The sequence below is a fragment of the Chinchilla lanigera genome, unplaced genomic scaffold, assembly GCF_000276665.1.
Source record: "Chinchilla lanigera isolate Chin_1 unplaced genomic scaffold, ChiLan1.0 scaffold00070, whole genome shotgun sequence".
NCBI classification, from domain to species: domain Eukaryota; kingdom Metazoa; phylum Chordata; class Mammalia; order Rodentia; family Chinchillidae; genus Chinchilla; species Chinchilla lanigera.
This window is the reverse complement of record NW_004955471.1, coordinates 8029236-8056901: the sequence shown is the minus strand read 5'-3', so window position 1 is coordinate 8056901 and position 27666 is coordinate 8029236. Positions and strand designations below refer to the sequence as shown.

The window sequence follows — 27666 nt, the reverse complement described above, 5'->3', positions numbered from 1 at the left end:
CAGGATGATGAAAGGAGAAGCATTTATGTAGGAGGCAGAAGATCTGTCTCACTTAACCTCCATTCCCTGGTGTTTAAAATGATAGAATATGAAAAAAATAGGAAGAACATCCGGTTTCATCCCAAACACGTAAAAACTGTGGAAGGCATCACTCCTATCTTGTAATAAGAAAAGAGCTGAGCAAACCACACATCAGAAACTTTTCTTGAACCCATCTTCTATTAAATTATAGTCACAGGGAAAACCATCTTAAAATCTGTGGAGACAGGTGAATGCAGGCGATCTCAGGTAAGATCTGCTTCCTGGGAGCAAAAGCAGCCAGAGCCGTGGGCTGGTAGGAGCTTGGAAGAATTTCTAAATGTGGAGTCCAGACTACGGTGAGGGTGAGAGACTTGGCAGCCGCCGTCATAGAGACATCTCGCGTTTTCATAAGTTTTCCCTCCGGGAACCTTACCAGGTCTTCATGGTGAAGAGCCAAGAAAAACTGATGCTTCTGGCAAGAGGAAGACACTCTGGGTCATTCTGAACTAGACCCAAAGTGTGCCCCATAACAAGGCCAAAACAGCGAGAGGGAAGATTTCACCAGAAGCTTATCCAGTGTTGAGGGAGAAATTACCTAGCTCCACCTCTGTCTAGCCTTCCCATACCACCAAAAATGAAATCACAGTGTTGAGAAACACCGTGAAGGTCAAAGCTCAGAGACAGAGGCATAAAAAGACAACCACAGGGGGACAGAACATTCTGCTGCCCCCACGCACACCTTGCCTGTGGATCTGTAGGTATCCTGACCAATCAGAGCAAGTTTGAGCTAAAAGAGCTGCAAAGCTCAGGTTCTGAGAAGTTTTTCAGAAACCCAGAGACAACTGGAGGGACATAAAAAAGACACCAGTGGAAATTGAAGCCTCTCACACTTAACACTATGGCAAACATTAAACACAGCCCAACTTCTAGTTAAATTAACACCAAACCTCACACTAGTGTGTCTACTTCAATTCCTATTACCTGAAATATCACCTGCTCTCCAGCCAAAAATAAGAGTCATGATTAAAGGAAAGAAAGACACAGTCTGAAGAGCCAAAGCAACCATCACAGCCAGACTCCGATATGGCAGAGATTTTGGAATTATCAGACCAGCGATTTAAAATAAATTACTGCCTATAGTTAGGACTGAGAGATATAGCTCAGTCTAGTGTGTGAGGCCCTGGATTCCATTCCTAGCATGGAAAAAATAAAATAAAGTAACTGTGGTTAATATGCCAAGGTCTCTAATGGAAAAAGTAGTCCACAAACAAGAACAGATGGGTCGTGTAAACAAAGAAGAGAAAATTAGGAAAGAATATAATACAGCTGGGTATGGTGGTGCACACCTGTAATCCCAGCGCTGGAGAGGCTGAGGTAGGATTGCTAGTTCAATGTCAGCCAGGGCCACATAACAAGACCCTGTCTCAAAAACAAAAACCAAGCAAACAAACATAAAACTGAAAAGGAAAACAATATAAATTTAGTACTAGAAATAAAACAAAAACGCTGTAACACAAACGAAGAATGTTTTTGATGAGCCCATCAATACAATAGATATGACTGAGGAAGGAGTCAGTGAGCTTGAAGGTATTGTCAGCAGAAACTTTCCAAACTGAGATGCAAGGAGAAATAAGAATGAAACATAAAGAATATCCAGGAACTGTGGAACAGTATCAAAAAGTATAACACATACTGGAATATCAAGAGAAGAAAGAGTTAATGGAGCTCAAGAGATACTTACGGCCATGGTGGTGAGCCTGTGGGATGCGTGCCAGCGTGGGCTGTTTGTATTACTGAGATCTCTGAAAGGTTTACCATCACTGACTTACGTAATAGTGGCTCAGAGCTAATGACAGACACCAAACCACAGACCCAAGCACTCCACCAAATAGGAGAGATACCGATAAACCTATACCTAAGCCAATCAGATTCCCATTGCGCAGATCCAGAGACAAGAGGAAATCTTAAAAACAGCCAGAGAAAAAAATAAAATCCCTACACATAGGGGAATGAGGATAAGAATTAATTCAATTTCTCCTAATAGACCATGCAAGCAAGAAGAAAGTGGAGTGGAATTTTTAACATGAGGGAGGAAAAATCCACAACCTAGAGTTCTATGTCCAGAGAAAGTTTCCTTCATATGTGAAAGAGAAGCAAAGACTTTCTCAAACAAACACAAAATAAAGGTATTCACCGTTTACACAGCTGATTGTGGAAAATGTCAACAGGCTCTTCAGAAACAAGTAAGACAATGTAAGTCAGAATCTCAGATCTATTTAAAGAAAGAGAGAGTGTCAGAGAAAAGATAAATGAAGACAAAATTAATTTTTTTCTCTTATTCTTAATTGACCTACTCAGAAACTGTCCAGAGTAGCAATAGTAACAATCAATTGGGTGATCATAGTATAAGGATAAGTGAATTGAGTAGGATAGAATATTGGGGGTGGGGGGAACTGAGATTTCTCTGTTATAAACTATCTACACTAACATGAAATAGTACAATATTATTTGAGAAAGGACTGATTAGGTGTAAATGTATAATCTCAACTCCAGGAAAATCACTACAAAGATTTTAAAGTACTGTATCCTAAAAAGTGGAATCTTATAAAATAGTCAGTTAAAACCAGAAAAGACAAAGGAATGAGGAAAAAACAAAGAACAAATAAAAGCTAGAAATATGGTAGGTAAAATCCAACTGTATCAATCCTCACTCCAAATCTGGGTGGTCTAAATAAGCCAATTAAGTACAGAGGGTTTTCAGAGTAGCTTTGAAAAATAAGACCCAACTGTATGTTGTAAGAAACTCACTTGATATAAAAATATAGATATGTGAGAAGTAGAAGTTTACAGAAAGATATGTCATGCTAAGACTAATGAAAACAAAACTAGATTGCCTATTTAATGTCAGACTAAGCAGACATCGGGGAAGAAAAACTATCAGAGATAAGGAAGAACATTCCATACTGATAAACAGGCCAGCTTTTCAAGATGTGACTATTTTTAACATGTATGTACCTTACAAAGGAATACCAAAATGTAGAGGCAAAGAGTGAAATCAGTGCAAGAGAGACAGGCAAATCCAGTATTATACTTGGAGATTTCAACACCTCTCTTTCAGAAGTTGAAAGATCAGGCTGGCAGAAAATTAATATGGACTGAGTTGAACCAAACATCTCCATCCGTCCACTTACTGCAGTAGACATTTATAGAATGCTTCATCCAATGACAGTAGGGTACACATTCTTCTCAACATCCCATGGAACATTCAAGACAAGCCACATTCTGGGCCATAAAATACAGCAAAATAAATGTAAAAGAATAAAAATCACATAAACTGTTCTTAGCCCACAAACTAGAAATTAATGGCAGAAGACAGCTGTAAAAATCATAAAATATTTGGAGATTACACAACACAATTCTGAGCAATATGTGGGTCAAAGAAGATAACTCCAAGAATTTAAAAATAACTTAAATTAAAATCAAAATACAACTTGTAAGGATTTGTGGGATGCAGTGAAAGCATGCTTAGGTGGGGATTTACAGCTTTGTGTGCATACGTTAGGAAACAGGATCTGAAATCAATAATCTAGGAACCTGCCATAAGAAACTAGAAAAAATAAGCTTATGGCAGGCAGAAAAGAGATACAAATTAAAGAAGTCAGTGAAATTAAAAATAGGAAATCAATAGCGAAAACCCAATGAACCCAAAAGCAGCTTTTTGAAAAGATCAATAAATTTAGTGAACTCGGGGAGGGAGAAAGAGAGAGAGAACAAATACTTGTATCAGAAAGAAGAAAGGTCATCATGCCAGGTGTGATAGCTTCTGCCTATAATCCCTGCTGAGGGTAGGAGGATCACCACAAGTTCAAGGCCAGCCTGGGCCACAAAGTGAGTTCAGGGCCAACCTGCACTGCATAGTGAAACTCTGTCTCAAAAAGACAAAAAGAAAGAGAGAGAGAGAGCGAGAGAGAGAGAGAAGACAGAAGGAAGAAAGGTAGGGAGGAAGAGATGGAGGAAGAAAGAGAGAGAGAGAGAGAGAGAGAGAGAAAGTCATTGATTCCATGGACATAAAAGAAAAATAAAGGAATACTGTGAAAAACTATATGCACAAATTTGGATAACTTAGAACAAATAAACCAAGTCCTTGAAAGACACAAACTATATCAAAACTTACACAAAAATGAATAGATTAGCTGAATTAGGCCTATGTGTATGTTTAAAAATTGAATCAATAATTAATAACTTTCCCAAAAAGCAAGCTTGAAGTCTACATGGTTTGGCCAGTAAAATCTTCTAATCATTTAAAGAAGAAATACCAGTTCTCTCCCCTCTCTCCCCTGAATTGGGAGTAAACTCTTTCACTGAGGTCAGAATTACTCTCATAATCAAAACCAGATGAAGACATTCCAACATAGGAAACTACAGACCAATATGTCTTACAAGTGCAAAAATCTTACATACAATATTAGCCAATAATTTATGAAAATTATACACCATGACAAAGTGAAATGTATCCCACAGACAAAAGGCAAGTTCAGTTAACAATTCACATAATCAATCACATTAGGAAAGTCATGTGATCATATTAATAGATATAGAAAAAGCACTGGACAACATCCTACGCTCATTTAAAAACTTTCAACAAACTGGGCACAGTGGCAAATACCTACAATCCCAATACACTGGTAGGAAGGGTTCAAGTCCTTGCTCACCTGGGAAGTTTAACAAAACACTGACTCAAAATAGAAGATTTATAAAAAGGGCCTTAGAAAGTAGCTCAATGCAAAGTTCCTATATTCAATTCCCAGTACTTCCCCAAAAAAACTAAGAATAAGGGACAGCTTCCTGAAAAATCTACAGTACCATACTTAATGGTGGGAAACTGGATGCTTTCCTGTTAAGACAAAAAAGGCAAGACTGCCCATTCTTAATAATCTTATTCAACATTATTCTGGGAGATCTAGCTAGTGTAATAGGAGAAGCAAAGGAAATAATAGGTATACAGGTAGAGAAGGAAGAAATAAAACTTTTTGTTTGCAGATGATGTGGTTATCTATTCATGTAGTCCTTGTTTAAGGACCTACCTGTGTAATGATTGTTCAGACTTACCACCCAGCTCAGACTTAAAACCCATCGTTTTTGTACAACTCTGTACATCTTGTTGATAGAGCCTTAATGTCTTTCTCTGTGCATACACTTTGTTTATACAGCACTGTAAATTATGCTGATTGCATGGTGCAGTACTGGAGCTTTCTGTTCTGTTATACATTACAGTACTGCATGTAAAAGTTATGCAAATAGAAGCAAAGTCATTAAGTTGCAGTTGCTATTGGCCATTTGTTTGTTCTGAATATTGTAATGTGTATACTGTATACAGTTCCTCATTTAGCAATCAGTTCATTTAATGACCTGATCACAGGTGCTCCACTCCATTGTTAAATGAGGAATGTCTTATGAGACCTCCCCTACAAAAAATCAACAAAAAATTCCTGGAACTAAGAAGTGATTATAGCAAGGTTGTAAGACACAAAGTTAACGTACAAAAGTCAATTGCTTTCTTATACTAACGTCAAACAATTTGAATTTGAAATGAAAACATAACGTCATTTATAATAGCACCAAAGAAAAGAAATATGTAGAGAGATCTAACAGAATACATGCAGGATCTGCATGCAGAAAGCTGAGAAGCTCTAAAATAAATGGGAAGATGTTCTAAATCCACGGCTTGGAAGATTCAGAATTGTTCAATGTTAGTTCTCCCCAACCCAATCTATAGATTCAGTGTGTAAAATTCCAACAAGCTATACTTGGTATATCAGTAACATGATTTTGTAGTCTGCCTGGAAAGCAAAGGACCCAGAATATACAATACAACCCTGAAGAAGAAGAAAGTGGCAGGACTAACACTATTCAAACTCAAGTCTTATTGTAAAACTCTAGTAAGCAATACAGTGTGGTATTCTTTAGGTATTACCTAAAGAACAGGTAGCTCCCTAGCTCAGAATAGAGAACCTACAAATAACTCACACAAATATGTCAACTCATCCACGACAAAAGGAGCAAAAACAATTCAACAGAGAAAGTCTTTTCAACAAAGGGAAATAGAGTAATTCCAAGTAAAAAAAAATAATGACATGAAATCTATTCTTTTCATGAAAATTAATTCAAAATGGATCTTACACCTAAAACTGTAGAACATTTAGAAGAAAACAATCTAGGCGAATTGCTCTTGGCAGTGAATTTTGGAATGTGATATTGAAAGCACACTTTGAAAAAAAAATTGGTAGTTGGGGTCTTATTGAAATGGAAAACCATTTTATGAAAGATACCGTTTGGCATGTCTAGGTGTCCCCACCACCACCAAGCCTCATGCAGTCATAAGTGGGCTTTTTCAGAGGTGGTTAGATCTAGAGTGAGTGATTGACTCATGGTACAATGCTGGGATTAAGGGTGTATGATTACTAAATTGGTCACTGATTGGTTTAGCACCTCCCTAATCTCACTAGTCTGGATAAGAAAAAAGGGGCAGAAAGACACTAAGGCCCTTATTTGTTCTGCTACCTTCTGGCCGCCATGAAATGTTCTCAGTGAAGCCACTCTGCCTTGAAGCCAGCTGATTATGGACTGAAACCTCTACAAACTGTGAGCTAAATAAACCTATCCTTCTTTAACTTTGGGTGTTGGATATTTTGTCTCAGCAACAAGAAAGTAACTAAGACAGATACTACCATCAGAATTTTTAAAATCACAAGCTGGGAGAAAATATTTGTAAATCACATATTTGATAAAGGAATTATATCCAAAATATACTTAAAATATACCAGAAATAACTAATGTAAAAATGGCCAAAGGTTTGAAAAGCTACCTTATCAAAAGAATCTGCAGATGACAAGCATATGAAAAGAAATTCAACATCATAGGAATTACAACTTAAAACAGTAATGAGATAGAAATACATACCTACTGGAAGGGTTAAAATCCAGGAAGCAGACAGTGGTAGATATGGATGATGACATAAAGAATCAGGAACTTCCATGTTGCAAATGTAGAACTAACTGGAAAGCCGCTTTCAGAAGCAACAGGGCTGTCTCCTATAAAGCTAAGCTAGTCATAGCCTTACCGTATGATCCAGTAATCACTCTTGCAGATACAGGCTAATTGAACCGAAAACCTGCATTCACACAAAGCGTGCATATAAATATTTACAGCACATTTAATCATAATCATCCCAAACTGGGAGCAACCAAGGTGTCCTGTAAAAGCTACATAAACAAGCAAACGGGTATATCCATGCCCTGGGATACTATTCCACAATAAAAAGAAAGATACTGTCAATCCATGAAACGATGTGGAGGAACCTGGGTGTATTGGAAAGCTTTACTATCACTGGGACAAAATACCTGACAATTTAAGAAGGAGAGGTTTATTTGGCTCATGGCTTCAAAGGGTTCAGTTGATGGTTAGCTGACTCCAAGGCAGAAGTGGTGTGGTGGAATGGCCTGGTGCAAGGCATGGTGTAGGAAAGCTGCTCAACCTATGGCAGCTAAGAAACAGAAGGAGAGAAGATCTGGGAACAGGTATCCACTCCTCTAGGTCACAGTCCCTCTGACCTACTCTCTCCAACCAGGCCCCACCTCCTAACAGTGCACTGAGCCGTGAACTCATCAGTGGACTAATCCACTTGTAAGGTTGTGGCCCTCATGATCCAGTCACCTTCCAAAAGCCGAACCTTTGAATACATGAGACTGGGGCTGGGGATTTAGCTCAGCGGCACAGCACCTACCTGGAAAGCGCAAGCTCGTGAGTTCGATTCCTGGTACTGGAAAAAATAAATAAATAAATAAAAATAAAAATAAAAAAAATACATGAGACTTTCAGGGACATTTTAGATCTAAACCATAGTATTAAAACAACCCAGTATGAAAATGCTGCATGCTGCACAGTTCCATGGCATTCTGAAAACAAAGCTATACAGTACCATGATCCATGGTTGGGGTGTTTTGGAGGGAAGGAGAAGGATGAACGTGGAAATAGGGTTTTCTTATGACAGTGAAATTAGTCTGTGTGATACCACATTTTGGGAATGTCAAATCCCATAGAACTGTGTGGTACAAAAAGTGGACCTCAAAGTATGCAAATGTTTAAAGTCAGATTGGGGAATCCCATGGAGAAATGGAGACTGTGACAAAAGGATCTGACTGTATTACAAGTGCATGAAACAATTTCCCTGAAGAGGTTGGGAGGTTGCTGACCTAAGTAACTTTGGAAATGCGCAGAGTCCAAAGATTCAAGCAGAAGGAGCTGGACGTCAGCACCGCTCTTCTGTAGTGGATAAAATTGTCCCTCGGGGCAGAGGTGTAGCAATTCTGATGTGTGTGTATATGTGTGTGTATACCAGCGTGGAACAGTTAAGCCAATAGATGACAGATGGGGGCCCATGTGACTTGCTGCTTGAGCGAGAGTTTACATTTCACCAAGGAAAAGAAATTAGAAAAAAACACGTAGGAGTCCATACACAATACAGTATGCATGAATAGCTTTGTATACCGAAGGTGTTATTATGTATACAAATTCTTTACATCCTGAAGGTCCTATTTATTATATATAAAGTATTACTATTTTCACATTATTTCATGCATGATTTAGACCATATACTGAAGCGAGGGGCTAATCCACAAAGCTCAGATGCAGCTTTAACAAACGTGCCCCTTCTGAAGTGTCCATGTAACTGCTCGCTTACTTGTAAACCCTCACTCAGCAGCTCTGCTCATTTCCAAACAGATTGTATTCTGTGGAGCTGTGTAACTCAGAGCAGATGATTGTAATATCTAAGCCAAGGAAATGATTTACTTAGAAAATACAATTTAAAATAACATTAGTTGCTCCTATGTGGTAGCAAATAGCGCAGGTAGAGAGTGGAATATTCTTATTTTGTTTGGGATAATACCAAGTACCTGGATAGTTCCAAATAATCACGTTTTTAGTACTGTGTAGACCAACCATCTAAATATGTGAATTTTTCTCTTTCCAGTCAGTAATTATGGTACAATGTAGCCATTGGTAGAGTTTCAAAGTTAAATTATTTCCAAGTGCTTTTAATAGCATTTAATTAACAGTAAAAATTTTTTCAATACACTCTCTCCCTTCTTGTATATGAACTATTTTTTACATATCTGCAGAAAGTAGAAAGGGAGGTGCTAAAACACAAACCTATTCTTCAAATCCACTGAAGGTCTGAGAACTACCTCCACAGAACTTGGGTTTCACACATACTATTAATTTGCCTCAATACACAGGCAAATAATTTGCCACAGATTGAAACACTGTTCTATGTAAATCGAACTTCCTGCCTATTAATAGCCACAAAACAATAGAAAATATTATTGTGCCAATAAAACATTGTGTCCGCTCAAATCTTTTTAAAATGAGGCAAGGCATAAACACATGCACAATTTACACATGTATCTACACAACCACACAGAATGTTCTTTAAGAGTTAAATAACAAAAACAACTGTCTGGGTTGATTTGGAGATAGACATATGGACGAACTGCATTTCTAAGGGTCTTTTATGTGCCAAGACTCCATACTTCCTTGCTTGATTTATGTCCATACTTTCCTTCATTGCCTTTGTGTGGATAGCAGCGTGACTCCTGGAGTCATTTATTCCCCCCTCAAACTTCTCTGCTGACCTCCCAGCATTCCTCTATTCCCCCTGCACCCCATCTGTATTCACGCAAATGTTTGCAAATAGCTGGGGATTTGCAGTGCCAAGGACACGAGCATCACAAAACTAACTTTCTTCCTCTTCTTCTCTTTGCTTTTTAAACTACTGCTTGTCCCATTCATCAATGCTACATAATTAGACAAATATCTTTGTGTTGACTTGATCTGCAGTTCTTTTCATGTTCATGATGTGCATGGCACCTTTGGGCAGCATCTGATTCACCAGGAAATTCCTCCTGCTGTGATGTGTGGCTGGGGAGGACGTGGGTGATACGATCCAGACGCACTGGCCGCCCTTCACCAGCCCCGCAGATGTGTTTTACATGCGCATGCTCAGATGGTGACCCCTCCAGCATTATTAACATGTTCCAGATGCCAGGCTTCTTCCTTTGCATGTATGTACCTCATGGCACATAGTTCATGTGCTTTTTTATGATGCACGGCACCTCTCATTTCATATGTGGCGGTTACTATTAAAAATGAGAAGTTTTTAACTGCTCCGGAAATTGATAAAGAAGTTTTAAATTGCTGTGAAATGTAACCCTTATTTCAAATTGACTTCTTGAATAATTATTGAATTCATAATGCAAATTTCTGACGTTTCTTTTTGCATGGCAAGAAAATATGGAACTGGGCATACACTTTAAAGACAGTTAAGAAATTAAATATTTACATACATAATACATTATAATGATTTTTTTGCTTTCGTTTCATTTCTGATCTCTAAAACCTATCTTAAAAAGTAATGTGTCTCTACATTGAGCATTCTTATTCTTTGTTAATTCAATCCAGGAATCTAGCAAGGGAAGTTTGGGATATTCTAGAAGTGGTTCACTCTTAAGATCCACAGGGAAAGAGCGCATTTTATAAAAACAGGGTCCAACTGTAGCTCCAACCTCTCCTAGGTTGCAACTTCATGGCTTTAAAGGAACTTATTGGTGTTAAAAATGTAGGCTTATGATCTAAAGTATAAAATATAAGAGCATAATAATTTCCCTGAATTAAAATCAACTTACTCAACTTTTCATTTAAAAAAACAACCCTCATCACTTTATGGCAGAAATGTGAAAGGGAATAAAATTCTTAGAAAGATGAAAGGTACAGATGACGGATGATCAGACCGTGAAAGATGGGGTACACTGGGTCCATCTCCTTTGGTGTCAGGAGCAATGAGCTTAGGGCTGGGGACGTAGCTCAGTGGTAGAGCACTCACCTAGTATAGCACAACAAAAACGTAAGTATAGCACCTTTAAAAGTCAGCAGTTGTATAATTTATGAGAGCCATCTCCAAAATCATCTACGGGAAATGAATGACCAAAAATGCTGATGAGATTATTTTTAAAAAGCTACAATACGACTTACATTACCAACAGCGGAGGGTCACAGTTGCTAATTTGAGCACTAATGTCAGCATATTTGGAGTCCTCGCTATCTGTCAGGCAGTTTCAGGTCCTCCTGAAAGCTGTTCCACTTCCTTCCACAAGCCGGTTTCTCCTGCTTGTGGATCTGTTTATCTCAGTGTCATAAATGAAGGTGCTAACGCATTCATTAACTTAGACCACAGTCACCAAATAGCTTGGAAAGCTGAAGTGAATATCTAACTAATTCAAGCAAACATAAAAAAAAATTTCCTCTTCCCTGAAAATATCCCCTGAAATTTAAAAAAGGATTTTTCTTTCCTGAACTCTCCAGACATTTGTTTCCTCCATGGATATTTCTGTTGAAGCACATATGTACAGCAACCTTCATGTTCCTTGAAAGGTGATTTAGAGCAATTTGAAGAAGACTTTAGATCATCAGCTCCTGAGGATGGAGCAGTAAAAGAAGAATAAAGAGCCAGGGATGCCGCTTCCTCGACATGGGAAGAAGACAGCCTGACTTTGTCCCTCTCACTTATATTTTCAAGTCCTGTCCAGTAGTTTTGATTATTGATCTCATACAGTTCTAAGGAGCCAAAAATGTACAGAGACTTTTTTCTAAGCCTTCGTCTTGTATCATGAAGATTAAGAAGGTAAACAAAGCAAGCAGCCTGGGTCCCTTATACGCAGGCTGACGTGCGAACTCTAACAACTCTTCCCACGTGCTTGGCAGGGTAATGAACCTGTCCTGAGCCTCTACCACTAGATCAGGTGCAGGTGCAGAATCCTCAGCAGAGCACCGCAAAATTAACATCCACGCTTTGCGACCAAACTTCTTTGCCCTCCCCTTGTATTCATTCTAGGCAAGTAATAGCTGCTTAGTGGGAGCGAGATCAGTCGTAAAGACCAAGGGTTATTGCTGCTACCCATCTGCTTTCCCCAGGACAGGCAGCTAGCTGGTATTCGGCCCACTCTGGCAATGCAAGTAGGACTACTGAGTACCTCAGTACCCACGTCCAGTCAAGTGCCTACAGCCCATCAGCTCGGTCTGCCCTCCCGGCCCGTGAGATTGCAACCAACCAGGTTAAAGAACCTTCTGGAGGCTACTTGGACTTGAATGAGGGTCACCAGGGCTCAGGCGCAGAGGAGAAGGCCAGGATGTGAGCCCCAAGCTGGCCGTGTGGAAAAGGAGCCAGTGGCTCAGCAGGGGAGCTGAGATGAGGACAGTGAGGTGCAGGGCAGCTAAGCTGCAGAGTGCGCCTGCGCCGCAGGCAGCAGGGCCTCCGGAGCTTCTCTGGTCGCTCCCTCCTCGGACGTGAGCAGGCACTTTCACACAGGCGCGGGCGGTAACAGCAGCCGTCGGCTCTGTGCGATGTGGTGTGGTTTTAGTGTGCTTTCACACCCTCTCGGAGTTTTATTTACACCCACCCTCCCCGCAGGCAGCACAGGGAGGCAGCGTGGCTACCAGTACTTCCCCTCCAGTGAGGCTCACGCATCCAAAATCACTTCCTGTCGAGGCCCCAGCTTAAATTTGAACTAGATGAAAGGAAATGGCAGGGGCGGGTATTCTGGATCATCTCGCATTTGACTTTTCAGGGGTTGCATCGTCATCTCTGTGACCTGGCGTCTCTAAAGACAGTGTACAGCTGGACGGTCAACCAGTTGTACGGTGCAGACGCGGTGGCCAAGTGGCTTCCCCCAGCGAAGATTCAGAATGTGACAGAGATGCTGAAGCCAGGGTGTGGCTCAGGCGTAGGACATGGCCATAGCATGCAGGGGGCCCGGGATCCCACCCTCGGTACTGAAAAATAAAAAATAATGGAGGTGCCATTCAGAGCCTCGGTCACTGAAGAGAACTTTCTGTTGATTTCTGGGACAGCTGGTGACCTTGCTGCAGATGTGGGTCGTCCCTTTGTACTTCACCATAAAGCTTTACTGCTGGCGGTTCCTGTCTATGTGGGGAATGTTCTCAGTTATCACCACTTACATCCTCTTCAGAGCGACCCGAAAACCTCTCTCAGGAAGGACACCACGGTATGGACTGCATTCCTTCCTTCCCCGTGACCCTCTTTATTTTAAACATTAAATGAGATACATGATTTCCTCTTCTTTTTCCTGGGGGAAGGGCAAGGTTATTAAAAGCTGCTTTTACTTTGAGTAGCAAACACTTTGGAGATTAGCTATACTGCTGTTAATTCACACTCTGTTTAGTGGGGATTCAGCCACGCCTGTAAAAATTGTAACTGCAGATATGAGCTCAGGAAGCCAAAAGAAACAGAAATGAAAAAATATTTAATTTCTAAAGCACTATTTGTAGGGGCTGGGGATATAGCTCAGCAGCACGGTGCCTGCCTGGCAAGTGCGAAGTACTGAGTTCGATTTCCAGTTCCAAAAAATAAAAAAATAAAAATAAATAAAAGCACTATTTGCATGTTTATTTTAGCTCATATTTTGTTCCCTTCTGGTGGAAGTTGAGTCATTTACATTTTTAAATAGAGCAAGAGTTGAAAGGATAAAGAAGCTCTGATATTTAAAGGATTACTCTAATTATCACGGTCCACTTCTTGTGGTCTATATAATTCCATTGTATCCTTCACACATCTTTTCCAAGTGCTTATCATGTGCCTCCAAAGTGGATGTTCTCCCCGTTTTTCTATGGGCAAGACCCAAATCTCATCAAGGTAAAACTGAAATGAGATGAAAAGAAAATATGTGAATTGTAAAATAGCAAGAAGACAATGTTGAATTTTGACCTTTTTAGAGACTTGACTGTAAGTTTCTTTGAAATATTTGCATGCTTATTTAACTATTTTGATATTTGTCTTTAACCTTTAAGGAAGTAGGAGAATTTACTATTCATATTTATTTCTTTCCTTAAAGAAAATATGCAGTGAAAGAAATTACCTAAGTAAAAACATGATGATAAAAATTAAAGTTTACAAGTGTTTTAATTTAATTTCACTTTTAGAAGAGCTAGGAGACTTTCTAAACTGGCCAGATTGGACTCTTGATTATTTACCCATCAGTGAAATGGACACAAGTCACCCTTTCTCCTTCTTACAAACTTTTGTTATTTAGTACTTGTGAAAGTACTCAGTGTGGGTGAATCCAGATGTATTTGTTTTTACCCGATGGATATAAACTCTATTGTGTTTCAGTGAGAATGTTTTGTTCTCCCACCATGGAACTCATCATCACAGCTGAATGCAGTCTTCATGACCATATCAGCCCCACTACAGAGGGGCTGCAGGAGAGGAAATGCCCACGTGCATTTATCCTCCATGGATCGCCTGTCTCCCGTGGCCAGTGTGGCAGGCCATTGGCTTTGTGCACCTGTAGCAATCCCCTTCAGCTCCCCGCTGCCTGCCCGGCATCGCACCCTGAGTACAGTGAGAGAGCCCAGAGCCCCCCAGGTGCTTGTCCTGCCACCATGGGAAGAGACAGCAGTGGGGACGTTAGTAAGGGTCTCTAGAAAAGCATCAGGATAAAGGAGCTCCTCTATACGAGTGGTCAAAAGGCCTAGGATCCTTATGGACCTTTAGAAGCAGAAGGTTTGGTTGATTACAGGGTAGAAAACCTGGGCAAAGCAGATCAGCACTGGCGCAGAAGCAAACTCAAGAGGGGAGGGTGGTCTCCAGCACCAGTGCAGTTTAAAACTTGCTGTTCCTCCCCAGACCCATACCAGGCCCTTGCTGTGGGACATTATTCCAGGGATCTGAGTTTCCTCTGCTTACTACAGTCAGATTTTCTCCCAAGCAATGAAGTTCAGGCTCAAAAGCACCACGCAAAGTCGACCAAGAGCCGAGCCAAGGTCATGGAGGCTGACCAGAAGCAGTCGCACAATTTCCTATCCAGTTTACCTGCTTTAGGGTAGTTGGGTTCTGCTGTTTCAGGAAACTGATATCCTCAAAAAGCAGGAAGATTGGAATGTGAAAAATCTAACATCATCTATAACAGCCATGCAACGTATTGAGCTTTAATAGGCCAGGCCTTTTAAACTCTAACAGGTGACATCACATAATCTTCAGGGCAACCTCAGGAGCTTGCACTATCATCCTCACCTTAGAAATGGAGTAATCAGAGAGAGAAATGCCAAGGAAGTCACCCAGGATCCCACTGGGCAAGCAGCCATCCTCAGAGCCCAGGACTAACAAAGATGACTCACTGCGGAGCTGTTCCTCCCACAAGCCACCCTGCAGTTCACAAAACTGTTAGTCCCGAGCAGTTCTCATTCTGACAGACCTTTGAGAGAGGCTCCTCTGGGCAGAGAGAGGGTGTGCATGGGATGTGTGGAGTCCAAGGAGCCCATACTCTGGTGTTGAGGGCTGAGTAGGGGGACCCTCTTGGAGTTGTCTGTTACCCAATCATGACCCCTTGAACAGCACAAACTGCCACTTTGACCTGGCAGTGCTGAGCAGTAATCCAAACTGCTCAACATAGGCAAATCCAAAGAACCAGCAACTTTAGCGTCACAGTGGCAAAAAGACTCCCCAAAGCCCTCCCTGGCCCCTTTTAGAGCAGACACAAACTTATCACAATTTAAGCCACATGGTAAAGCCAGTTGAGTGTGTGGGTGCATATAGTCCACCACTGTCCACTTGTCCCATGGGGCAGAAGAACTCCCAGGTGGAGAAAGTACCTTGTACGTCCGTTTCTTGAAGTGGAGAAAGTGCTTCACCATAGAAATGATGCCGTGGCAACTCCTTCCTCAGCCTACCCCACAACCGGCATTTAAACCATAATGGTTCAACAAGTTTCTCCTGATTGGAACTCAGTGAAATAAAACATCTTTAAAGTCCTGAAAGCTTATGTGAGCACTTGGAATGTCAGGCACCTTCCCAAAGATCAGAGGGGAGTTCTGAAATTCCTGGGGAGTCATAGTCCGGGTGAGGCTGCTCCTTTATGCCCATAGCGGGAGCCTCCCATTGAAAAGCAAAGATGGCTGACTGACTGGTGCAAGGCAGAGACAGAAAAAAGCTCTGGTGAGTCCAAGCAAGTAAACCAGCCAGGACTTGTTGGAAGGAGGCCCGTCAGTGTGTATGGATTTGGTATCATGAGATGGGTGGTCTCAGTGGTCTGACTTATAGCACCCAAGTCCTATACCGGTCTATGCTTGTAACTCCCTGGTTTGTGCACCAGCAAGAGGTGTGTTCCCAGATGACTGACGTCTAGTTAAGATTCCATGTTTTTGGAGCCATTTCAAATGTCCTTGAATGCCTAGTATGGCTTCTTGGAGGAGGGCAAATTGGTGAACTAGAATTGGTGTCATCCCAAGTTTTTAGTTTTATATTATTGGTAGTAGATTTACAGCCAGCCCAGTGGGTTATCTTTGGCCCACACCATGGAAATCATATGTGTCAGCCCAGGTAGCTCACCTATTCCTGGTTCTTGTGACTTATATGAATACGGTTTCCACTCCTGTCCTTGTGGGATGGTAAGGGTTTACATCACAGCCTTTGGTTGAGCCAGGCCTAAAGTCACATCTCCCTGTGGTCCAGAGGTAATCTGGGCCTGTAGCTTTTGGAGCAGGTCCCACCCCAGCAGGGCACAGGGCCATTTGGAAGATATAGAAACTCATCCCCTCATCCCCCTATGACACACCTTTTTGGCTGGCAAAATGGCCTGTTTTCTGGGATCCTCGTGACGCCAGTAATAGTCACATTTCTCTTGGATAGAGGGCCAATAGGTTGTGTCACCGTCAGGTTCTCTGCTCCACTGTCTACCATAAAGTCCATCAATTAGCTCCCCAGAATTCATCATGATCATGTGCTCCTTGGGGCCTAAGGAGATGGAGCCTGGTCTCACCTAATCTTCATAAAACTTAGTTCTGGCCAGTCCAGTGAGTCCAGCATCTGGTTCCTCCCAAGGCAACTGTAATAGTTTTTTATAGGCAGTCTTCTAGTTTTGTAACTTTTATCCTCACCTCCATCATTTTCTGGGCACTGGTTTTTCCAATGTCCATGTTTCTTACATTGCACATTGATCCCAATCTAGCTTTGGTCACTTTGCAGATCTTGGACTGGTTTTGTCCTTGTTCTGCTTGCATCTGTGCCCCCACCCCTTGGTGACTTTGGTCTTTTTCCTCAAAAGCACTACTGTCAACAGATCTGCTTTCTGTTTTGAGCCTCCTATGGCCTCTGTTTAGCTTCCTGATCCCGATTTACATATACTTTGGTAGGGACCTCTAAAAGCTGGACGCATTCACACCAGCAAAACCTTCTAGTATTTGCCAATAAGCAGCCAGACAGGACTGAAGCCATGTGGGTCTAGCCTGAACTGTATTTACTCATGAGTCAATGTAGGAAAACTGATCCCAATAGCTCCTGATAGTTCCGTGCTCCCAGTCACCATCCCATGTGTACACCCAACTGTCCCCTGTCAGTTGTCTCCTCAGTCAGCCATTTAACAGCAAAAGAGGGTCAATCTATTTTATAAAGAGTTCTGAACCTCTGGGGGGCCGTCAGCTTTATTTGATAGTCCCCTGTGTAGCCTCTTTTAAAGTTTTCTAACGTACAATTTAAGGGGGTGGGTTTCGATGCTTTTTTTCCCTTTATCTGCTCTGTTGTGATGCAGATCATTTTTTCAAGCACTTTTGTCATAGGCCAACTTGATCATTCCCCTCACAGGAGTTTTTAGAAGGAACAACCTGAGCTTCACCAAACTTACAAGTAACCATACATATTTCTTTTGATAAACTTCTTTTACAAGCTTTTCCTCCACATATGTAAGCCTTCCAGCTTTGTCATACAAAATCTTCTCATATCAAAAAAAAATCTTCTCATATCAAAAGTGTATTTCTTATAGTCTTTTAATATTTTTCCTCTCATTTACTATAAATCTTTTACAACAAACTTGGATGCAGCCACTTGGATTATAAAGTGTCTTCCCCCCCTCCTTTTGAGATTTTTATACTGTAAATTTGGCTGACTGGCATAAGATCTGAGTAACTTTGAATCTGTGTTCTTATCTTAAATCAACAGAGAGCAAAGAAAAGAGCAAGTTAGCCCTATAATTGCAAGTCAAGAATTTATAATGCACAAGAAATATTTTAAGCACACCAACTCAAATTGGAAATCAAAAGTATTCTTATCAATTAGCTAAAATTTGTAACTTAATTTCTCCTACAAAACCTTCTTAGGCCCAGCAATACAGTCACAGCTCCTTGATTTCGGCCATTCAACCCCATGTTGGGGCTATTTTGGCTTTAAAGCACTTACCTGTAGGCAGCATCAGGCTGGTGATGCTCAGTAAGGGCCACCCAGATCCTGGGGCCAGCCTATCTTCCTCTACTTCACCCCGTGGAGCAAATAGCCCAGAGCTGCTGGCCCTGTTCTCTACACTTGGTTCTCGAGCATTCCCAGCACACCACTTTGTGTGTGTGTGTTTTTTTAACTGAAAAAATAACCCTTGTTTTATCCCTTTAACCTTGGTAGGTACAGTTAGGTTTAAATCTCTTGGCCCTGTGCCTCCATCCCAGCCCAGCTCTTTAGATATTCTTTTTATCCCAGTCCCCACCCAGGCACATTGCTGCCATCATCCTGCTTTACAGGATTTTGTTTTGCTTTGTTTTGTTTTTCCTCCCTCAATAGCCTGCCTGTAGCATCCCATCTACATATCCCAGTGCACTAATGCTAAACACTTCCCCGTGCTTCTGCCCCACCTTTTCCACAGACACCAGGTGCTCCATGGCCCTCCCTGGTTTTTTTTTTTTCAACTTGGATGCTGCTTCTATCCAAACTCATTGGGGGCCATTCCAGCCTCTCCTCTGAGCTACTTTTGCCATGGGGCCATCCTTACTCTTCTGACTTGGGGTGAAGGTTTCCCCCTGAATCTGGCTACTCTGCATACTCCTTTTGTAAGTCACTCTCACTATAGACCTGTCCCTCAAGCTGTTTGAGTATCACCTGCGAGTCACCCCCACTGAGGGCCAGCCCCGCATTCTACTGAATTTGGCCATGGGTTTCCTCTGGCTCTCCCTGAGCCCAAGTATTCAGCACAACCCGAGGAGTTTATCAGTTTCCCCTTCTGTCCTAACAGGACAGGCTCCCCTGTGTGCCCTCTGAAATCTTACCATGGTCCTGCAGAGCACTGTTGTTCTGGAATCATCCTGAATCCCCTTTATGTGTCATTGTGCTGGAGAGGAGAGGTTGCCTGGCTGCAGGAGGGCCAGTTTCCTGAGATGAAATTTCACCAGGTGGTGCTAGAGGTTCAGGGCCCCCACAGCTCAGGGTACTCTAGGGCCTGCAGGCAAAGGAGACAGCAAACCTGTCATCTCCAGTCCCTTCATGGTCATGAGAAATATTACACAATCCAAGACATCAGAAAGACCAACGGGGAAACAGAAGGATTTATTGGGTTTTAGGCGCACACTGGCTCGGTTTGTCCTCACGATGCCCGGAATGGTGGAACAAGCCCCAAAGGAAGGACTCTAGTTTGTATACATTTTGCTAAGGGGGTTGGTCTTTAGAAACTGGGGAGAGAGGGTAGCAAGTGAGGGTACAGAAGCGAGACAGAGCAATTAAAAGCAATTAATAACGTTGCCTTGACAGACACAGAGCCTTCTGAGTCTTGCAAGAACAGGATGACCTAAACTGTCTACAGGACGTAGTTGCCAATCTTAACTGTGCCATAACAAGAAGTTAAAACTATGGCGGGGGGGGGGGCGGTTGTCAGGGGCTTTGCTCAAGGCTGGGAAAGCTTGTTTTTCTCTTAAATCCTGCTTCAGAGTAACAGGTTAAGGGCCTAGAAGTTTGCCCTCTTTGCCTATAGTGGTCTCTCTGTCAGAGCAAGACTGAATGTGGTTTGGGATGAAAGAGAAGGGCTTAAAGAAAACGTGCAGGAATAGGACAAGGGACAATTTGAGGCTCCTCCCACGGGGCACCCTGTGAGCAACATCCCAGACACCCCTTGTGGCCTTGGGATGCCTAAGATAAGCCCCTGAGCCCATGCTCCAGTGGGCTCAGCACCTCTAAAGCAGCCCTCCAAGACTGGAACTGGACTCCCAACCTCTTCCGGCAGCCTTCCAGGCAGACAGGAGTCATGCGGCCCTTGCTGTGATGTTTCTAAGGGCCTTTACTGTCTCCACAAAGGAGTGTTGTTATTCAATCTTCTCTGAATTTCTTGTAAAATTCTGCTGTGAATCTATCAGGGCCTGGGCTTTTCTTTGTCAGTAAGACCCCATCCAAAAATGAGCAGCTGAGATGAATACACACTTCTCGGAGAAAGAAATACAAATGGCAAATAAATACATGAGAAAATGTTCAACATCGTTAGTCATTCGAGAAATGCAAATTAAAACAACACTGAGATTCCACCTTACCCCGGTAATAATGGCTATCACTAAGAAATTAACCAATAACAAATGCTGGCGAGGCTGTGGAGAAATAGGAACTCTTCTCCACTGCTGGTGGGAATGCAGACTGGTGAAACCACTGTGGAAACCAGTCTGGAGATTCCTCAGAAAACTAGGTCTAGAGGTCCCATTCAATCCACCTATTGCCCTTCTGGTATTTTCCCAGAAGATCTGAAGACATCATATCACAGCAATATATGTGCACCCATGTTTGTAGCAGTGCAATGTGTAATTGCTAAATTGTGGAAGCAACCCAAATGTCCATCCACTGAGGAATGGGCTGTCTCCATGAAGATGGAAACAGGCAGGGTAAAAGTTTCCTTGTAGCTCATCTCTTCTCTTCTCCCTCCACCCTCATCTCCACTTTGGCCCTGTGGGCAGAAGGGAGATGGTCCTGTGAAGACACACAGGGAACCCATCTGTAGAGAACAACACAGGGCTGAAGGGTCCTGGAACTGCAGACTTAGGGCAATTCTAGGTGAAGAGGAGGTGGGGGTGGGGCTGGGCCCATGGCTGATGATAATGTTCCCAAGGGCTGGGGATGGCGTGGTGGGCAATACAGCAGGAGGAAGAGGAAGGACTGGAAGGGAAGTGTCCTCTCATGACTTGGCCCATTTTTTGCTTGCCTGCAAACACCCCTGCCAAGACCACTCTTAGCTAACCCTAGGGCCAAATGACAAGTCAGGAGGAGGATGTAGCCTTCCAGGTAGAGGAACCATTCCTGAAGGGCAGCTCCTTATGCTGGAGACACAAATAAATTAATGAATTTGCATTATATGTAGAAGCACATAAGCATAATACTCCTAGTTAATTAATTTATTCTTTGTTATTTTAAGACAGGGTCTCACTAAGTTACTCAGATGGTCTCAAACTCATAATCACCCAGCCAAGAAACTGAGATTACAGACATGCACCACTGCATTCAGCTGTGACAGTCCCATTTATGTATTGTTTGTTATTATTATATCAAAGGCCAGTTTTATTCTTGATCTTTACTGATAGATATAGATGATATAGATGCAGGTATAGATATACACACACATATATACATATAAACTAAAGATGTGCTTATAACAATATTTGCAGAAGTTACAGTACTGTTTAATATACCATATCCTGTGTTTCTCTTTGTTTTTTACTGCACAGACTGGTCTACAAATGGTTTCTCCTAATCTACAAGCTCAGCTATGCATTTGGTGTTGTGGGTTACTTGGCTATCATGTTTACAATGTGTGGATTCAATTTTTTTTTCAAGTAAGTATTTCCAGTTCAGACATTGCTTGGAACATTGACCTACCCATGTTCTCTCTTCTGGAAGCATTTAACCCTATGTTCCATGTATACAATTTTTGTAGTTGATATTTACACATGGTCTTAGGGAAAACCAGTCTTATTTTAGACTAAAGGCAAGAAAAGGGCACCTTACTATATATATATAGTAAGTTCCTAATTTATGTATATATAAATTAGGAACTTTAAGGACTACAAAATAAATTTTTTAAAAAACTGAGTATTAAAGCATCTTTTAAACAGCATTAAAGAGATCTGTACTTGGGGTGTGGATTTAAAACATCACCATTGAAAGTGGGCCTCCCGCAGTAGAGGTCATCACTGTTACTGAACTGTACGTTTCCTTTCCGTACAGTCCTGGTGTCTAGACCTCCCTCGCATGTCGTCTCTCTCAAATGTTTAGAACTGTGAAGGCCAGTGCAGTATCCACTAGCCCATGTGACTACTGAGCACTTGAGATGTGAAATAAGATGCACTATAAGTATAAAAGACATTGGATTTCAAAGACAACATGAAAAACTTATTTTATATTGATTACATGTGGAAATGATAGTACTTTAAATACATTGATCGGATTCACTTCACTTGTTTCTGTGCACTTTTTAAATGCAGCCACTGAATTTTAAAATTACAGTCCTGTGTCCTTTCATGATGGGGATAGAGTCTGAGAAACACATTGTTAGACAACTTTATTATTGTGTCACCCTTCCAGGCTGTCCTGACACAAAGGTGGCTATGTGTTCCTGGGTGACATGATCCTATAGGGCCACTGTCACATATAAGGACCAGCATTGAGCGGAATGCCATTATGCAGTGCATAGCTGTACACTTGCGACTCTGCTTGCACTGAACAGCAGTGCTGTCCCGTGGAAATATGCCAGAATTGTGTTGCTCATACCCATGAAACCTCTTGTTTGGAATAGTTGGAAAATGAGAAAGCTGGGTGGTTGGCCATTGAAAGAGAAGTACAGATAGCAACAAGAAAGTCTTGTGAGAAATAATGGAAAGTGGGGTGGACGATCATGTCTGTGACTCAGAACTGTACCCCTCTTAGGCAGGTGTCTGCTGAGTTACACTGTGATGAGCTTTTCCCAAGCAAAACTGAGGCCACGGACCAGACCTATGCACTGGAAAGCGGATTTAGGGCCAGCTCTGGGAAATAGCTCCAATAAAAACTCCCTAGAATACTTTTCACATTGAAGTTACTCCAAATCCTTGGGACTATAACTGGCAGAGACTGGCAACTTTTGACTCATAAAATAAGGTAAACAATTGGATAAAGAATCAGCATGGTGTTGCTGTGAGTTTGTCGTATGACAATATAGCAATCTGATTTTATAAGCATTCCAGGGAATTTCCAGAGAGAGGAGGAGCCTAACATTCCTAGCAGAAAAAGAGAAAGTAATTGTAAAGTTCTATTATTGCCAACTTAAGAGGTAGAAAGACACTGCACGTTTCTTTTTCAGCATGCTCTGTATTGCTCTAATCTTCTCTCTTTTTATTAGCATACATCTGTGGTACATAATAACTCTACTCAGCATGGGGAACTGGAACATACGCATGGCTCATCTTGACCCCTCTTACCTGCCCTTCCCAACGAATCACTCCGGACTGCAGTTGACCTGTTCATAAATATTTATGATAAAATTTAATTTATAAATTTGTTCACGATGAGAAGTTAACAATAACTGACCCTACACTTGAATGGTTATACCAATATACTATAATAAAAGTTTGTGTTTGAGGCCATTATAAAGTGAAATAAAAGTGACATGAACACAGTGTATTTAAGATCCGATATTGTCCAAGGCTTCATGCATGTACAGAAGGTCTGGGAACATATCACCACTCAAGAGTTCCTCTGTCCACTGGAACTGAGTGGTATAATTTGAGGGAACTTTAGAGGATTTAAAATTCTTTCATTTAAAAAAACAAACAAAGAAATAAATAAATACATAACCACAAGGCTCTGTTAGGTAGAACAGCAGGAAATATTTCCCAAGCTCCAGCCTCCTCTGCCTCACCTGCAAACGCCGTATTCTCATTCCACCGTACTCTTGCTTCCAACAGAATCAAAGCGAAAGATTCCATGGATTTCGGCATTGTGTCCTTGTTCTATGGCCTCTACTATGGAGTGATGGGGAGAGACTTTGCAGAAATCTGCTCAGATTACATGGCTTCTACCATAGGGGTAAGTGCCAGTGTCATTTTCTAAGCCATTGATGACTTGAGGCCACTATACAGTGAAATAAAAGGAACATGAATCTAGTGTATTTAAGGTATTGCCCAAGGCTTCATGGGAGAAGCTGCTTCCTATTTACCTCATTACATTTGCATCATTTCCTTTGGGCCTACTTTGGTTCACGCAGCCAAGTTTCTCCCTAGCTTCCATTTACACCGAAAAATGTTCTTCATTAGCTTATTAGAAAATACAGGGGCTGGGGATATAGCTCAGTGGTACAGTGCCTGCCTGGCAAGTGCGAGGTTGTGAGTTCGATTCCCGGTACCAGAAAAAAAATTTTAAATTAAAAAAGAAAATATATTTTTCATATAGAGCGGTTGGAGAATAAGACATCTTGTATGATAACATATGCTAATTATGTGAGTCATCATATCAAGCTTACTCTAGTTGTCAACATTTAAAGGATTAATAAAATGTCAACAGTAACAAAACATCTTTTATTTGTGTCTGAAACTCTGCCTGATGCAAATAAAAATCATATTTGAGGGGTTTGGAGTAGAGCTTAGTAGTAGATCATGTCCCTAGCATGTGTGAGGCTCTGGATCTGTCTACACACACACACACACACACACACACACACACACACTCACACAAATCATGCTTGATACTTCATAGCATGTCTTAGTCACACAGCTCAGGGTAATATTTAGTGTAAAGATTACCTGTCGTTCCAGAACATCTGAAGAAGTAGAAGATCTGAAAAAGGTGCCAAATGTATTTTGACTATATCTTAGTACCTGGTGTTCTTTTTTAAATTCCAAATAGTTATGGTAAGCTGGGCATAGTGGCACATGCCTGTAAGCCTTGGGAGGCTGAGGCAGGAGGATCATTGCAAGTCCGAGACCAGCCTGGGCTATAAAATGAGCTCAAGGCCAGCCGGAACTGCATAGCAAGACCCTGTCTCAAAAAGACAAAAAAAAAGTTATGGTTTTAGGTTTTCTTCAACACTCTTAAAATTAAAACACATACTTTCTGTTTAGAGGAAGTTCAGATTCACATATAGGGAATATTAATCAGTGTCAGGCACACGCACATCTCTAAATGTTTACAAACCTAGGGCTCCAGGTTTCAGGGATTTTGCTTCCTGTCCTCTAAAGGTCATGAGTAGCCACAGAGGAAGTGGGAAACCTTGTGCAGGTAGTAAGAGCATAGTGAACTTCTGGACTATTCTTTGTCCTTTACTGGAGCAAAACCTACATGGACGTCATCTTCACCCCACCCTCACCCCATTTGCCTTTCCCCTCACCCATGGGCTCTAGCTTGCCCTCTTTCCAGAGCCCACAACCCAGCTTCTGTGGTGCAATTCAGAGACACCTTCTGAAACTCTTCCACTGGGTCCCTCTGTGAGACAACTGCCTTACTCATAAGGCTCAAGGTTCAAGATGAGCACAGGAAGGAGCATTTCAGTCTCAGTTCCAACAAAAACCAGAAGGCACGCGCTGAGAAAATTCCCAAAGCCTCTTGTGTTCATTCATGAACATGAGAGGGAGAGAACGGTTGTATATGTTCTAGTCTCCAGTGCACCAAAAAATTTCCCCTGGTAAGGTAACCACGTCTTTTAAGCACCAGCTTTCTGGAGACTTTCTCACCACCCTGGAGGACCTCAAACAGCTACAAAATCTGTGAAAACCACTGCCGCAAACCATTCACACATCCGCCAGTGACGTGGACTAATGGTGTATGCATGTGTGTGAGTGTGTGCTTGTGACTGAGATAAGGAGACAGCAAAGGAAGAGCGATCTCTCCACACCAGTGCCCGAGTCCCAAATATTTAAGTCAGAGTCTCTGGGAGTAGAGCCAGTGCATCTGCTTTGCTCAAAAAAAAAAAAAAAAAAAAAAAAAACTCCTTAGAAAATGGAATGCACCATGAAACCATCCAAAAATGTGGATGAATCTTGAATGCATACTGCTGAGTAAGAGGAGCCAGTCCAAAAGGCTACACGCTGTATGATTCCATTTATGATATTTTGGAAAAGGCACTACTATTGAGAGTGCTGAACAGATTAGCAGTTGCTAGGGATTCAGAAAAGCAATAGACTTGAGTGCATGAAGAATAGGGGATTTTTTTGCAGTAGTGAGATTATTCTGTGTGATTCTTGAATGATAAATATATGCCACTATGCATTTTTCAAAATCCACAAAACTATGCAGCAGATGAGTGGAACTTACATGCATGAAAAATATAAAAATCATTAAGGTGGTCAAAGAATCCCAGGATAGACTGAAGACTGTAACAAAGGTGTATTATGGATTTGTGAAATAACCTCCCTGAAGGTCTGGGGTGGGGGAGTGTGTTATCCTAAGTAACTTTGAAATGGAATGAATCATAAGACTAAGAGCAGAAGGAAGTATACACTGTACTGTCCTCTAGCTGATAAAGTCCTTGTCCCCAGAGTTAGGGGGCAGCAGTTCTGAGGCTCGTACTTGTGTGTCCCGGAAGTGAATCTCTGAGTAAACAGATGGGAAACAGTGGACACTGGGCTTCTCATTCTCAGAACTGTAAACTACAGGCAAGAAAGAAGCAAAGGCTGGAATGACTTATATAGGAATGGATTCAAATTAGAGATATCAGTATAAATGCATGCTTAGCTTAATATAGACGCAGATGAATACACATAGAAATATTACCAGGTACATGTCTATACACAGGTCAGTGTATATAGATATATCCTTTGCTCTGTCAGCTCAGAGGTCCCACCAGCAATGACACCCCAGAAGTATATCTCATGCCTACATGTTGGTTTCTAACATCATTCTACAATAAAAGGAGCCAGAGATCCTTGGAGAAATGGCTGATTATCGACCTGAGCAAGGAATATATGAAGCATGATCAAAATATACAGTGAATGTTTAATTTTTTCAAAGTTTATTGCAGCAAAAGACACATTGCCATGAATCTCCCTCACTGTGAACACACATAACCTATCGTTTTTGCCACTTTCTGGAGTAATTCTGAAAGTCCCCTTGCAGGCATCTTTAATTGTGCTCTTGTATTATACTGAACCTTGAATTAATTCAGAATGTTTACCTTTCACAGTCATTGTGACTTTGGGGAGGAGCCAGAAGTCATAGTGTGGCAGATCCAGTGAATAAGGTTCAAGAGGACACAGCGCAATGTTCTTATAAACCTGCCTTTCCTTTGAATGACACCTGGCGGCAGCTGTCACTCAAAAGACACTGAAAAAGAAGACTTTCAGGTGGCTGCAGAAAGTGGCAAGAACAATGGGATTAGTGTGTGAAGGGAGGGGGAGGACTTGGAGGAGGATTACTGGCAGTGTGCCTTTTACTGTAATTAATTTTTTAATTTAAACTTTCACAGTACATTTTGATCACCTCTTATACAAGACCCTGGAGCATCTTGCAGTGCCAAAAAAGCAAGGAAGTTGTGATGGTTAATCTTGAGTGTCAACTTGATTGGATTAAGAAATTCCCAGGACATTAGTGAGGCACGTTGCTGGGTGTGTATGTGAGGGTGTTTCCAGAGATGGTTGGCATGTGGGACCACAAACTGAGGGGGGAGCTGCCCTGAACATGGATGGTGCCATTCAATAGGCCAGAGCCCAGATGCAACAAGAGCAAAAGAAGCCTACCAAGCCCACCAGCACATTCATTCTCCTTCTCCTTCTCCTTCTCCTTCTCCTTCTCCTTCTCCTTCTCCTTCTCCTTCTCCTTCTCCT

General features: G+C 41.6%; 1 protein-coding gene and 1 long non-coding RNA gene across 2 annotated transcripts in view; one reads left to right on the top strand and one right to left on the bottom strand.

Moving 5' to 3' along the window:
* Positions 1–27666, top strand: part of Rnf175 (ring finger protein 175) — a 59724-nt gene that overhangs the window by 22664 nt on the left and 9394 nt on the right. The window contains exons 4-6 of the mRNA XM_005400926.2: positions 12985–13139; positions 21604–21711; positions 23818–23938. Of these exons, the coding sequence (XP_005400983.1) occupies positions 12985–13139; positions 21604–21711; positions 23818–23938 (384 nt within the window). The remainder of the gene's footprint in view (positions 1–12984; positions 13140–21603; positions 21712–23817; positions 23939–27666) is intronic.
* LOC102005701 lies at positions 13520–23875 on the bottom strand. The gene is made up of 3 exons (XR_263529.2): positions 23772–23875; positions 19177–19346; positions 13520–13792 (listed from the first exon to the last, which is right to left on the bottom strand). It is a non-coding gene; the product is annotated as an uncharacterized LOC102005701 (long non-coding RNA).